This window comes from Oncorhynchus tshawytscha, linkage group LG13, assembly GCF_018296145.1.
Source record: "Oncorhynchus tshawytscha isolate Ot180627B linkage group LG13, Otsh_v2.0, whole genome shotgun sequence".
Classification (NCBI taxonomy): Eukaryota; Metazoa; Chordata; class Actinopteri; order Salmoniformes; family Salmonidae; genus Oncorhynchus; species Oncorhynchus tshawytscha.
Window position 1 is genome coordinate 7,435,848 of NC_056441.1, and position 15,946 is coordinate 7,451,793.

Sequence of the window (15,946 nt, forward strand, 5' to 3'; positions counted from 1 at the left end):
GCGTTGTTGCGGAGGATGCACTCTTTCTGTTTGCATGATGCCACCCAAAGATGTTCTAGTCATCTATCTGTGGTGCCACCCAAAGATGTTCTACTCATCTATCTGTGGTGCCACCCAAAGATGTTCTAGTCATCTATCTGTGATGCCACCCAAAGATGTTCTACTCATCTATCTGTGGTGCCACCCAAAGATGTTCTAGTCATCTATCTGTGGTGCCACCCAAAGATGTTCTAGTCATCTATCTGTGATGCCACCCAAAGATGTTCTACTCATCTATCTGTGGTGCCACCCAAAGATGTTCTAGTCATCTATCTGTGATGCCACCCAAAGATGTTCTAGTCATCTATCTGTGGTGCCACCCATAGATGTTCTAGTCATCTATCTGTGGTGCCACCCATAGATGTTCTAGTCATCTATCTGTGGTGCCACCCAAAGATGTTCCGGTCATCTATCTGTGGTGCCACCCAAAGATGTTCTAGTCATCTATCTGTGATGCCACCCAAAGATGTTCTAGTCATCTATCTGTGGTGCCACCCAAAGATGTTCTAGTCATCTATCTGTGATGCCACCCAAAGATGTTCTAGTCATCTATCTGTGGTGCCACCCATAGATGTTCTAGTCATCTATCTGTGGTGCCACCCAAAGATGTTCCGGTCATCTATCTGTGGTGCCACCCAAAGATGTTCTAGTCATCTATCTGTGATGCCACCCAAAGATGTTCTAGTCATCTATCTGTGGTGCCACCCAAAGATGTTCTACTCATCTATCTGTGGTGCCACCCAAAGATGTTCTAGTCATCTATCTGTGATGCCACCCAAAGATGTTCTAGTCATCTATCTGTGATGCCACCCAAAGATGTTCTACTCATCTATCTGTGGTGCCACCCAAAGATGTTCTAGTCATCTATCTGTGATGCCACCCAAAGATGTTCTAGTCATCTATCTGTGGTGCCACCCAAATATGTTCTACTCATCTATCTGTGGTGCCACCCAAAGATGTTCTAGTCATCTATCTGTGGTGCCACCCAAAGATGTTCTAGTCATCTATCTGTGGTGCCACTCAAAGATGTTCTAGTCATCTATCTGTGATGCCACCCAAAGATGTTCTAGTCATCTATCTGTGATGCCACCCAAAGATGTTCTAGTCATCTATCTGTGATGCCACCCAAAGATGTTCTAGTCATCTATCTGTGGTGCCACCCAAAGATGTTCTAGTCATCTATCTGTGATGCCACCCAAAGATGTTCTACTCATCTATCTGTGGTGCCACCCAAAGATGTTCTAGTCATCTATCTGTGATGCCACCCAAAGATGTTCTAGTCATCTATCTGTGGTGCCACCCAAAGATGTTCTAGTCATCTATCTGTGGTGCCACCCAAAGATGTTCTAGTCATCTATCTGTGATGCCACCCAAAGATGTTCTAGTCATCTATCTGTGGTGCCACCCAAAGATGTTCTAGTCATCTATCTGTGGTGCCACTCAAAGATGTTCTAGTCATCTATCTGTGATGCCACCCAAAGATGTTCTAGTCATCTATCTGTGATGCCACCCAAAGATGTTCTAGTCATCTATCTGTGATGCCACCCAAAGATGTTCTAGTCATCTATCTGGGGTGCCACCCAAAGATGTTCTAGTCATCTATCTGTGATGCCACCCAAAGATGTTCTAGTCATCTATCTGTGATGCCACCCAAAGATGTTCTAGTCATCTATCTGTGATGCCACCCAAAGATGTTCTAGTCATCTATCTGTGATGCCACCCAAAGATGTTCTAGTCATCTATCTGTGGTGCCACCCAAAGATGTTCTACTCATCTATCTGTGGTGCCACCCAAAGATGTTCTACTCATCTATCTGTGGTGCCACCCAAAGATGTTCTAGTCATCTATCTGTGGTGCCACCCAAAGATGTTCTAGTCATCTATCTGTGATGCCACCCAAAGATGTTCTAGTCATCTATCTGTGGTGCCACCCAAAGATGTTCTACTCATCTATCTGTGGTGCCACCCAAAGATGTTCTAGTCATCTATCTGTGGTGCCACCCAAAGATGTTCTACTCATCTATCTGTGGTGCCACCCAAAGATGTTCTAGTCATCTATCTGTGATGCCACCCAAAGATGTTCTAGTCATCTATCTGTGGTGCCACCCAAAGATGTTCTACTCATCTATCTGTGGTGCCACCCAAAGATGTTCTAGTCATCTATCTGTGGTGCCACCCAAAGATGTTCTAGTCATCTATCTGTGGTGCCACCCAAAGATGTTCTAGTCATCTATCTGTGGTGCCACCCAAAGATGTTCCGGTCATCTATCTGTGGTGCCACCCAAAGATGTTCTAGTCATCTATCTGTGGTGCCACCCAAAGATGTTCTAGTCATCTATCTGTGATGCCACCCAAAGATGTTCTACTCATCTATCTGTGGTGCCACCCAAAGATGTTCTAGTCATCTATCTGTGATGCCACCCAAAGATGTTCTAGTCATCTATCTGTGATGCCACCCAAAGATGTTCTAGTCATCTATCTGTGATGCCACCCAAAGATGTTCTAGTCATCTATCTGTGATGCCACCCAAAGATGTTCTAGTCATCTATCTGTGGTGCCACCCAAAGATGTTCCGGTCATCTATCTGTGGTGCCACCCAAAGATGTTCTAGTCATCTATCTGTGGTGCCACCCAAAGATGTTCTAGTCATCTATCTGTGATGCCACCCAAAGATGTTCTACTCATCTATCTGTGGTGCCACCCAAAGATGTTCTAGTCATCTATCTGTGATGCCACCCAAAGATGTTCTAGTCATCTATCTGTGATGCCACCCAAAGATGTTCTAGTCATCTATCTGTGGTGCCACCCAAAGATGTTCTAGTCATCTATCTGTGGTGCCTCCCAAAGATGTTCTACTCATCTGTGGTGCCACCCAAAGATGTTCTAGTCATCTGTCTGTGGTGCCACCCAAAGATGTTCTAGTCATCTATCTGTGGTGCCACCCAAAGATGTTCTACTCATCTATCTGTGGTGCCACCCAAAGATGTTCTACTCATCTATCTGTGGTGCCACCCAAAGATGTTCTAGTCATCGATCTGTGGTGCCACCCAAAGATGTTCTACTCATCTGTGGTGCACCGGTCTGTGGTGTCAGTTATGTGCTGCTAACAACCCCCACTCCCCCCAAGTGTACATTGAATAAATAAACCCTCATATATATTCCTCCTATTGCTGTATGATGAACTCCAACGTTGCCACCTAACACTGCAACACTAATGATCTTGCACATAAAATCGGCACATTCCTGTACTTTGATCTTGCACATTAATAGTTTTTTTTTCTCATTGAGCTGGATACTGAAGTACATAGTCAAAAATATGATGAAAAGGATGATGATGATGACAGCCTACTATTTACTGTCTATAGTAAGTAGCCTTCATACATAATTTTCAATAGTTCAGTTTTTAGCCACCAGATGGTTCCATTGTACTACAATAAGCAATCTGCTCCCTGTTACATGTGTGTTACTGCTCACAGAGTTGTTGGCTATAGGCCTACTATCTCTGGCACTGATGGTCACTCTGCAGCATTGTCCTTGTCCTTCTGGAGGGTTCTCCCATCTCTGCAGCACTCCACCAATCAGGTCTTTATGGTAGAGTGGCCAGGCGGCAACCACTCCTCAGTAAAAGGCGCACATGGATGTTGCTCCCTTGGAGTTGCCAAAAGGCACCTAAAGACTCTCAGACCATGAGAAAAAAGATTCTCTGGTCTGATGAAACCAAGATTGAAACTTTGACCTGAATCACAAGCGTCACGTCTGGAGAAAACCTGGCACCATCCCTACGGTGAAGCATGGTGGTGGCAGCATCATGCTGTGGGGATGTTTTTCTCAGGCAGGGACTGGGAGATTAGTCAGGATCAAGGGAAAAAATAACTGAGCAAAGCACAGAGAGATCCTTGATGAAAACCTGCTCCAGAGCGGTCAGGACCTCAGACGGGGATGAAGGTTCACCTTCCAACAGGACAACGATCCTAAGCACAAAGCCAAGACAATGCAGGAGTGGCTTCAGGACAAGTCTCTGAATGTCATTGAGTGGCCCAGCATGAGCCCGGACTTCAACCTGATCGAACATCTCTGGAGAGACCTAAAAATAGCTGTGCAGCGACGCTCACCATCCAACCTGACAGTGCTTGAGAGGATCTGCAGAGGAGAATGGGAGAAACTCCTAAATACAGGTGTGCCAAGCTTGTAGCATCATACCCAAGAAGACTAGAGGCTGGAATCGCTGCCAAAAATGCTTTAACAAAGTACTGAGTAAAGGGTCTGAATACTTATTTGTGTTTGCTTTTGTCTCTGTCAAAGGCCCGCATAATAGAGACAGATAGGTTTACAGCTCTGGGGCTGAATCAGCCAATCAGAGCCAGCTTTCTGTCTGGAGGTGGGTGGAGCTGCAGTGTCCAAAGGACATATATGGCCGTGTCACTCTTCACTATAGACGAACAAACCAGAAGGCTTCAGTTGACTCTTGCCCTGTTAGAGGTTACTCTTCCTGAAGTGATTCAGTAACAAACAGCCACACACATGGTCATGGCTGTTACGGAGCTCAGGCCTTCCTCGCCTTTCAGACAAACAAATACTTTGTGAACAGGAGAACACTCATTGAAGTTATGAAGGACATGATTTTTCATTGAGCAGAAGAGACCGAAACCCCTGAATATGATAAATGTGTTAATTTCTACCAATTCTATTTCTCCTGCATGTACTTCAACGATTTTGGAGGCAGAGAGAGAGGTAACTGGTTACAAAGACATAGTTGAGATCTGTAAGTCTCTCCCAAAGCTAGCTGGGGCCCAGTGAAGAGAATACTGTTCCTCTGACAGTTGGCTGTGCATTAGCCTGTGAGCGGGAGATGACTGAAAACCTGCAGTACAACGTAGAGAGAGACCCTGAGCGCTGCAGACACACCGAGAGGAAGGTTTAAAGGAGTTGACAAACTCATGATTGGGTCACCAAAGCCGAAGACTAAATTGGTCCAGTTCAATGATCTGCTTCTAAAGTATCACACCCAACTCCAAGGGAAGCTGGGAAGAGCTCTGGTGTCTGTGAGGTCAGGAGAGGAGGATGAGGAGGCACTGAGAGTAGCCCTAAATTAGAATTCTCTGTCCTCTTTCAGTGCTGGTGCAACTAGGCAATGGCTGAGATAAAGTTACTGTCATCGAGTCACAATGAAATCAAAGGGCTAATGATATCTATGCATAGTCACTATCTACAAGTCTCTGCAAGGTAAAGCCCCGCCTTATCTCAGCCCAGGTTAAGGGCATGTAAGTAAGCATTTCACTGTAAGGTCTACTACACCTGTGGTATTCAGCTCATGTGACAAATACAATTTGATTAGATTTGATCACATTCATAGGACAATGTTCGAGATATCAGTGACCCAATGACAGAGCATTTCACTTTAAAACCCCTAACTCAGCCCTGACACAGACAAACACACAGACCAGGCCTGGTTCAACCTACCAGATCAGGCCTGGTTCAACCTACCAGACCAGGCCTTACCCATGCACCTTCAAGGACAGTCAGCCCTGATTCAGGACCAAGGAGAACAGGAAGAGGATTTGTGGATTTTAAGAAGACGAATGAGTCACTCAAGTTCACTGCAGCCACCAATGCAGATGATTCCACACCTGGAAGCTCCATCCATCTCTACCAGAGGGGCAAGTTAGTGAACTCGGACTGCAAATCCCAACCCTACTCTGGTAACAGACACGCAGCAGAGCTGTGTGACTCTGAGTATACCACCGTCAAAGACTGGACACGCTGACCGTTTCAGAGTGTTGTTCAGACCTGCCAGAGTTGGCCTGTTCTTTCCCTGAAAGGAGAAGTGGAGATGCATGGAGACCAGAGATAATGTGGAAGTGTGTGTTACATCAGGCCTAGAGAGACATGCAGTACCAGATCAGCCAGAGAGTAGTAGACCAGGAAGGAGTCAGTATGGGCTATAGTAGTACACACTGAGCTATAGTAGTACACACTGAGCTATAGTAGTACACACTGGGATATAGTAGTACACACTGGGCTATAGTAGAACACACTGGGCTATAGTAGTACACGCTGGACTATAGTAATACACACTGGGAGATAGTAGTACACACTGGAATATAGTAGTACACACTGGGCTATAGTAGTACACACTGGAATATAGTAGTACACACTGGACTATAGTAGTACACACTGGAATATAGTAGTATACACGGGGCTATAGTAGTAGACACTGGACTATAGTAGTACACTGGACTATAGTAGTACACACTGGGCTATAGTAAAACACACTGGACTATAGTAGTACACACTGGAATATAGTAATACACACTGGGCTATAGTAGTACACACTGGAATATAGTAGTACACACTGGAATATAGTAGTACACACTGGACTATAGTAGTACACACTGGAATATAGTAGTACACACGGGGCTATAGTAGTAGACACTGGACTATAGTAGTACACTGGACTATAGTAGTACACACTGGAATATAGTAATACACACTGGGCTATAGTAGTACACACTGGGCTATAGTAGTACACACTGGAATATAGTAGTACACACTGGGCTATAGTAGTACACACTGGAATATAGTAGTACACACTGGAATATAGTAGTACTCACTGGAATACAGTAGTACACACTGGAATACAGTAGAGACCAGAGAGTCAGCACAAAGGACTCTTTTCTACAATTATTCTGGGGAGGAGGGTTAATGGTTTATATACCCAACACCTTTGACTCTCATGGCTACCTAATGACCTCAATCACAGTAGTAAGCTACCTAATGACCTCAATCACAGTAGTAAGCTACCTAATGACCTCATTCACAGTAGTAAGCTACCTAACAACCTCATTCACAGTAGTAAGCTTCCTAACTATCTCATTCACAGTAGTAAGCTACCTAATGACCTCAATCACAGTAGTAAGCTACCTAACGACCTCATTCACAGTTGTAAGCTACCTAACAACATTAATTACAGTAGTAAGCTACCTAACGACCTCATTCACAGTTGTAAGCAACCTAACGACCTCATTCACAGTAGTAAGCTACCTAACGACCTCATTCACAGTTGTAAGCAACCTAACGACCTCATTCACAGTAGTAAGCTACCTAACGACCTCATTCACAGTTGTAAGCAACCTAACAACCTCATTCACAGTAGTAAGCTACCTAACGACCTCATTCACAGTTGTAAGCAACCTAACAACCTCATTCACAGTAGTAAGCAACCTAACGACTTCATTCACAGTGGTAAGCAACCTAACAACCTCATTCACATTAGTAAGCTACCTAACGACCTCAATCACAGTAGTAAGACCTAACAACCTCATTCACAGTAGTAAGCTACCTAATGACCTCAATCACAGTAGTAAGACCTAACAACCTCAATCACAGTAGTAAGCTACCTAATGACCTCAATCACAGTAGTAAGCTACCTAACGACCTCATTCACAGTTGTAAGCTACCTAACAACATTAATTACAGTAGTAAGCTACCTAACGACCTCATTCACAGTTGTAAGCAACCTAACGACCTCATTCACAGTAGTAAGCTACCTAACGACCTCATTCACAGTTGTAAGCTACCTAACAACCTCATTCACAGTAGTAAGCTACCTAACGACTCATTCACAGTTCTAAGCAACCTAACGACCTCATTCACAGTTGTAAGCTACCTAACAACCTTAATCACAGTAGTAAGCTACCTAACGACCTCATTCACTGTTGTAAGCAACCTAACGACCTCATTCACAGTAGTAAGCAACCTAACTATCTCATTCACAGTAGTAAATTTCCTAACTAACTCATTCACAGTAGTAAGCTTCCTAACTATCTCATTCACAGTCGCAAGCTACCTTAATGACCTCAATCACAGTAGTAAGCTACCTAATGACCTCAATCACAGTAGTAAGCTACCTAACGACCTCATTCACAGTAGTAAGCAACCTAACGACCTCATTCACAGTTGTAAGCAACCTAACAACCTCATTCACAGTTGTAAGCAACCTAACGACCTCATTCACAGTAGTAAGCAACCTAACGACCTCATTCACAGTTGTAAGCAACCTAACGACCTCATTCACAGTTGTAAGCAACCTAACGACCTCATTCACAGTTGTAAGCTACCTAACAACATTAATCACAGTTGTAAGCTACCTAACAACATTAATCACAGTTGTAAGCTACCTAACGACCTCAATCACAGTAGTAAGCTACCTAACGACCTCAATCACAGTAGTAAGAAACCTAATGACCACAATCACAGTAGTAAGCTACCTAACTACTTCATTCACAGTTGTAAGCAATCTAACGACCTCATTCACAGTTGTAAGCTACCTAGTGACCTCATTCACAGTTGTAAGCAACCTAACGACCTCAATCACATATTGTCCGTTCAGTGATTATATCAACATGCGTTGTGAGTCCAACAAATGCCTCTGAAATCTGTGACAAATGCCTGAAGCATACCAAAATGTGGAGCTACATCCGTGTTTGGAATAATGAATCGTTGTTTGAAGGCTGTGAGGACTAAAATGAACTCTGCTCTGAACTCATCATGTCAGCATGTGAGTCAGCATGTGAACTAGGTCAGTGGGTCTCAAATGGCGCCCTATTGCCCATAGGACTCTGTCCAAAGTAGTGCCCTACGTAGGGAATAGGGTGCCATTTGGGATGTATCTCCTCACTCTACAACCAACCCTGATCAGGATCAACGACTTATAGCTCAATTTGAATTGAATGAACATTATTTTAGGTAAAAAATAAACAATGTTGAGAAGTTATTTCTTAAATGGGCTAAATGTTAAAGATTTGAGGAAGTACAGTATATAAGTCCTTAAGTTATGACTTCTTGAGAGGTGCTGTCACTACAGGGGCTACAGAGGTCACGGGGATAATGTTGGGTTGCAAGCAAAGGTCGGTCATTGGCTGTCTTCCAATTCTCAGCAGGGTAGCCTAGTGGTTAGAGTAACCGGGTTGCAAGTTCAAACCCCGAGCTGACAAGGTACAAATCTGTCGTTCTGCCCCTGAACAGGCAGTTAACCCACTGTTCCTAGGTCGGCATGGAAAATAAGAATTTGTTCTTAACTGACTTGCCTAGTTAAATAAAGGTAAAATAAAATTAAAATAAATCTCCGGAAGTGTGAGCTTGTTCTTAGAAATCTAAAAATATTGGATTGACGGAGGGGCTAGTGGGAGTTTTCAACCCTGTTTCTTATACCAATCATTTCCTTTCAACTCAGTGAAGGGAACAGTGCACTTCGGGGTGAAGAGATCATGGTACAATCTCTATTGTTTCCTTGACTCCTCGCATCCTCAAAACCTATTGGAGGTCAGATGGTAGGCACCTCTTAACTCATCCGATTGGTTTTGAGGAGGCAATGAGCCAAGGAAACTCAATTGAGATTCTCCCAGTCCTAGAATATAGCATCACAGCTGGAACCGTGGGGTGTGCATCTCAGTCCGCAGTAGTCTCTCCACTCCGTCAGCACTTACCGATACTTAGTAGCCGTGGTCCAAAATGATGACAAATTAGGTATTGTCCACTCGTTGTCACATTTATGAATATTTATGTATGATATGGTGGTAGGGGGACACACACCAGTGGTTTACTGCTGTGTGATTGATGACACATGTAATTGGTCAGGTTTTTCAAGAATGTGAGGTTCTCTCTCTGCTGGACAATAGTATTTGGATTGTAGACTATGACAAGTCTGAAACACACCAATGTGCTCTTATAAGAATCACATTCCTAAACGTATTGATTAGTTAGAATTGGAAAGCACCTTGTAGCTAGAGGAATGTTTCTATACCACTATAAAACAGGTAAGTTGTTTTCCTCAGCCAGCTCATTGTAATACTAATCATCGTTCCCACCTAAAAATAAAAACCATCTCCGTACAAAAAAGGTATTGGTAACCAACATTTATTCACCATTGTCAACTTTACAATAAAACCATAACATCTGTCAACATTAGCAAAATAAAGAACAGTATGAGTCCCAATGTATTTACAGAGACATTAAAGTAGAGTCAGGCTTACACACACCAGACAGATGAACAACTCTAGCTTCCTTTAAAACTGCAACACTGAACATATCAAACTCAAGCGTGTATTTTAATATTTTTTTTTTAACCCCACTAAGATAAAAATCTAAAGTTGCTCGTTATGTTTCTTCTTTTAAAAAACAAACAAAAACACAGCGTCTCTGAATCTTTAAAATGGTTTTCTAAAAGGTACACCACAAAATACTTCAAATTTGGGGTGAAAATATAGGAATGTAGAAAGTTGGCAAGTCTCTCTTTACTTTTTTTTTCAATTTCTGATTTCATCTTCCTGTTGTTTTTCTAAAAATGGATGAATAGTCATTTCATGTGGTGGTTGGTGTCCTGTCCTGTTCATTCCTACACGTGGACACATCTTCTTTTTTTTTGGAGTCGGGTGTTTTAGGGAAAAGACGGGTCAACTCGACTCCAGAACTGTGTTCCACTTTGCGGTCCAATAAATCCCATTGTTCCCATAGCAACCAGCACATAATACCACCGGGTTTGACCCTGTCTCGCCGTAACCAGGGAAGTGAACTAGTGAATCTAGTCTGTCATCTTGTTACCATGACAAAAGTGACACAATGGAGTCTCACATAAATGTGTATATATTTACATATACATATATCCATACATATGTATACATATAGACATATATATAGAAATATATATTTATAACTATTTTCTCTCTCTCTCTCTTGAAAAACAGTTCACACAGTCCTTTGTTGTCGGTAAAGATACAATCACTCTGCATTCTGTTGGGAGGGGGCTACTGCCGCGGGGGTCGAGTTGGTCTCCTCTGTTGGTTTGGTGGGCTCTGGGGCAGGTGCAGCCGCCTCCTTTACCTCCTCCTCCTTAGGTGCCTCCTCTGCTTTAGCCTGCGCCTCCTCGGCCTTAGGGGCTTCTGCAGTAGCCGCCACAACCTCCTCCTCCCCCTCCTCTGCTTTCTTCTCCTCCGTAGCCGCAGCGGCTCCGTTCTCTGCAGGTTTCTCCTCGGCGGAAGCGGCCGCCTCCTCTTCCTCCTTCACCTCCTCCTTCTTGGTCTTCTTCAGTTTCAGGCCCTTGAAGTTGAAAGATTTCTTCAGGAAGAAATTCTTCTTCTTCTTGGAGATATCCTTGGCAGCGGCCTCACCTTCTGGTTTGGCGGCCTCACCATCAGGCGCTGGCTCGATGGCATCCCCTCCAGCACCCGCTTCAGGCTCCTTGGCGTCGGCAGAACCATTTGGAGCGGCCGTGTCTGTGGCATCCCCATTGGACTTGACATGACCGTTCTCCTAGAAGAGGGAAAGATTTAAGGAACCAAATAAGATATATGGTTCGAAAAAATATATATATACAATTCAATCAATAAATAAAATGCAATTTACATAAGAAGTTTACACTGTAAACAACAACAACAAAAAACAACAATCAGAACATTTAGATTTATAACGATGTTTCGAAACGTCGTGCTCATCAATACGCCAGGATGTCGCTCAAAAGGCGACGCCTTGTAGTGCAACCAGGGAACGACAGGCGGCGACAGTGACACGCAGACCTAACATGTGGTCCCACTAGACACCACACAGACCGAGGCATCTCTCTCTCAACAAAGACTTGAACCAAATCGATGAAAATGAAAAAATTGTAGTAATTACTGCCAATGAACCCGATGATCCATTGACAAAATACTGATTGTACTGTAATTTTGTGAGGTGAAAATGCGATTTTTATGGTCGATTGTGTATGTTTATCTATAAAATAACGTTTACAAGTCACTGATCGAGACGTGTCTAGACTCGCCGGTTCCGAGGGGGCTGCATAAATTAAACTGCTTGAAACCCTCCTTTTCAATCCATAATTCACCAATTGGCTCTCTCATATCTTATGCATGAGGGGTAGCTTGCCTACGTGCACCCTTGCCTTCCCAAACCCCCTGCTCCTCATGTTGATATGAAACTGTATCAGATATAGGGGTTTGGGAAGGGAACGCACACGAGTTAGCTATTACGGCTATCTGAGACCTGGATTAGCAAGCTAATACACCGGTGGTCCCTGTTCTCGCTCCAAAACATAAATACCTCATTAGCTATCTAACTTGTTGTGTTTAATAAAATATATATATGAATGTATATTTCCAAACAGCAGATCGTGGCATTAGCAGCAATACATGTTTTTGGATTTGATCCTCCCGCGTCTGGATGAAGTGTCTGTAGTTATTCATCACTGGACACCATGTTAGTTTAGCAAGTCAACCAACTTGTGCCCTTATTTATCACTCTGACTGAACCAAGATGCACATTTACAAACCCCCCACCCACCCCCCAAAAAATATCTAAACAGACAAACCTCACCTTCAAATGAATTGCAAGTTAATAATAAAAACACAACATCCTTGTTTTTTTGAAAGATACTTTGAGTGAGTTCGGTGAACGGTGAACCGTGTGGTCCGGGGATGAGAGCGCGGTTTTTACATACCTGTCCATTCGGTTTGACGGTGGCGGCATCCGCAGCATTCGCCTCCACAGCTACCCCTCCCTTGGACGCTTGGGAACCCATCGTTATTCGGTGTTTTTTCAAAGAGAATTAAACCAACAACTAAATGTTTGTCTCAATGTAATCCAGCTCTCGGGCAGTAGTATGGATCCAATGACAAAATTATTGGTCCTTGCCTAGTTTCCTTGGCGTTTTCTCCGGAGTTGAACCTCTCACTCCAGTAGAAATATACCCACTAGATTCGACTCTGGTTGAACGCAGAGTTTGAAGACTGACCAAGGTACCGCCCACAGGCGTGGTCACACGACTAGATATCCAATCAGCAGCAGTTTAGGAGTTTTCTCCGCTCTTTTCAGAAGACATTCTGGTCTCCACTCTAGTTACCACAGCCACAAAGTCACCTAACCCTGACATTAACCCTAACCACACTGCTAACGTTATTTCTAACCTTAAATTAAGACCAAAAGCTATTTTTTGTTTTCATACATTTTGACTTTGTGTTTGTGGTAAATAGTGACAACCAACACAACACACTCTCTCCCTCATCATATTCCGCAATTGGACAGGCTTGAGCTACTGAATGGCGATAATTGTTAATGTTGGAAAGTTTAACTCGATAATACTAACCATTTTAACCATGAAACCAGTTTAAAGTGTTGTGTAGAAAAGTGTCAAAGTAAGTTTTAGTCGCACGCATTTATTTTTGAACCAGTCGTTAAATGTCTTGCCACTTTGCCGAATAGATCGAACGACTTGACTACCGTGACATCTCACGAGGTTTGTTTGTTACCCTCAGCTTTGTTAACAACAACAACAACAACATGTCAACGTGACCATCAAGCACATTCCAACCGTTTATCCACACAAACATACACTCTACAGCTGTTTAGACAACGTATATACGTATATAAGATCACATGATTAATGCACATTTTTTTACTAATAGCACCGAATTCAATTGTAGTGCTGATGTCACATAGGTATTCAATGGAAAGCACAACCATATCAATATCTATTTGCTGATTAACATGGACCTGTGTAATCCATCAGACACCCCCCTGCCTGATGTGGCAGCCTAAGGAGTACGTGGTACGTGATTCAATCCCTGCTCCTGGTCGTCTCACCTATAGACAGTGGGTTAGTTTACATTATGGCAGCATTTTTCATGCAAGACTCATTCTGAAGAGAGGATAAGAAGAGCAGAGAGGTAGCTTAGACACACCCCCCCCATGACATAAAGTCTCCACAGTCTGGCTGTAGAATGAGTGGCATGCCAGGTCCCTACTGCAAATTAGTAATTTCTCACATTTGTTTCAGAGAATGGGCTGAGCCAGGGGTTAAATATTGATAGCTGGTGCGCTGTATGTGTGCCAGGTGAGGTTTGAAAGGAGAGGAGAGGAGAGGAGGAGAAGGAGAACTCTGATTTCCATTAGTAACTAGTAATAACTACCTGTAATATTGGAAATGAAACTGCAGATGTCTCTCTGTTCCTGTACCTTGTGTAGCTCGCTTCTCTGCGGAGGTGTTTTGTGTGGTGGTGATGATGATGGTGATGAAGAGGATTGGCATCACGGGACATAATATTGTCATCACTGTGTCAGACCCAGTCTTTTTATGTGTGTGTGTGTGTTTGTGTGTATGTGAAAGGGCAGCTTTGTCATGGGACCACAGTGTATGTCAGGGGGTGGAAGGCACAGAAATGGGATCCTCCACAGACAAGCATACATTACATTACATTATATTAGAGAGAGAGAGAGAGAGAGAGAGAGAGAGAGAGAGAGAGAGAGAGAGAGAGAGAGAGAGAGAGAGAGAGAGAGAGAGAGAGAGAGAGAGAGAGAGAGAGAGAGAGAGAGAGAGAGAGAGAGAGAGAGAGAGAGAGAGAGAGAGAGAGAGAGAGAGAGAGAGAGAGAGAGAGAGAGAGAGAGAGAGAGAGAGAGAGAGAGAGAGAGAGAGAGAGAGAGAGAGAGAGAGAGAGAGAGAGAGAGAGAGAAATCCAGTGATGTTTGTCTGTTAGTGTCAGGAACAGATTGTGTTGGAATCCAGAGAGAGGGGAGAGAGGGAGAAATAGGGAGAAAGAGAGAGAGGGAGGAAGATAGGGAGGGAGGGAGAGAGAGAGAGAGCGAGGAGGGAGACAGAGAGAGAGAGAGAGGGAGATGGAGAGAAAGAGAGAGAGGGAGGGAGATGGAGAGAAAGAGAGAAATGGAGAGAGATGGAAAAGTGTGGTAGAGGAGAAGAAGATAGATAGATGGGGGATGAGAGAGATACAGTATATAAATAAAGTGGGAAATGAAAAGGGTGAGAAGAAAAAGAGGTACATGAGGGAAGAGAAGAGAGAGACAGATATGAGGGAAGAGAAGAGAGAGACAGAGATGTGAGGGAAGATAATTCATTTTTTTTCCTTTATTTAACTAGGCAAGTCAGTTTAGAACAAATTCTTATTTTCAATGACGGCCTAGGAACAGTGGGTTAACTGCCTGTTCAGGGGCAGAACGACAGATTGTCAGCTCGGGGATTGGAACTTGCAACCTTCCGGTTACTAGTCCAACACTCTAACCACTAGGCTACCCTGCCGCCCAGCAGAGAGATGTGAGGGAAGAGAAAGATATATGAGGGAAGAGAAGAGAGAGAGAGATGTGAGGAAAGAGAAGAGATAGAGATGTGAGTGAAGAGAAAGATATATGAGGGAAGAGAAGAGAGAGAGATGTGACGGAAGAGAGAGAGATGTGAGGGAAGAGAGAGAGATGTGAGGGAAGAGAAAGATATATGAGGAAGAGAAGAGAGAGAGATGTGAGGGAAGAGAGAGAGATGTGAGGGAAGAGAGAGAGATGTGAGGGAAGAGAGAGAGAGAGAGATGTGAGGGAGATGTGATGGAAGAGAAGAGAGAGAGATGTGATGGAAGAGAAGAGAGAGATGTGAGGGAAGAAGAGAGAGAGATGTGGGGAAGAGAGAGAGAGATGTGGGGAAGAGTGAGAAAGAGATATGAGGAAGAGAAGAGAGAGAGATGTGAGGGAAGAGAAGAGAGAGAGATGTGAGGGAAGAGAAAGATATAAGAGGGAAGAGAATACTGAGATGTGAGGGAAGAGAGAGAGAGAGAGAGAGATGTGAGGGAAGAGAAGAGAGAGAGATGTGAGGGAAGAGAGAGAGATAAGAGGGAAGAGAATACTGAGATGTGAGGGAAGAGAGAGAGAGAGAGAGATGAGGGAGATGTGATGGAAGAGAAGAGAGGAGATGTGAGGGAAGAGAAGAGAGAGATATGAGGGGAGAGAGATATGAGGAAAGAGAGAGAGATATGAGGGAAGAGAAGAGAGAGAGATATGAGGGAAGAGAAGAGAGAGATATGAGGGGAGAGAGATATGAGGAAAGAGAGAGAGATATGAGGGAAGAGAAGAGAGAGATATGA

At 43.6% G+C, this 15,946-nt stretch overlaps 1 protein-coding gene across 1 annotated transcript; it reads right to left on the minus strand.

Annotated features, from left to right (window-relative positions):
* Nucleotides 1-9,937: 9,937 nt before the first annotated feature.
* On the minus strand, nt 9,938-12,799 carry marcksl1b (MARCKS-like 1b). Its single transcript, XM_042295108.1, has 2 exons — nt 12,529-12,799; nt 9,938-11,345 (listed from the first exon to the last, which is right to left on the minus strand). The coding sequence occupies exons 1-2, from the start codon at nt 12,607-12,609 to the stop codon at nt 10,815-10,817; spliced, it is 612 nt and encodes a 203-aa protein (XP_042151042.1). The 5' UTR covers nt 12,610-12,799; the 3' UTR covers nt 9,938-10,814.
* Nucleotides 12,800-15,946: the final 3,147 nt, after the last annotated feature.

Bases quoted from the DNA above. Each gene is read 5' to 3' on its own strand.
- marcksl1b (XM_042295108.1), bottom strand. From the start codon at position 12,609: ATGGGTTCCCAAGCGTCCAAGGGAGGGGTAGCTGTGGAGGCGAATGCT. The intron at 11,346-12,528 runs GTATGTAAAAAC...TCCCTCTTCTAG, and splicing joins CCGTCAAACCGAATGGACAG to GAGAACGGTCATGTCAAGTC.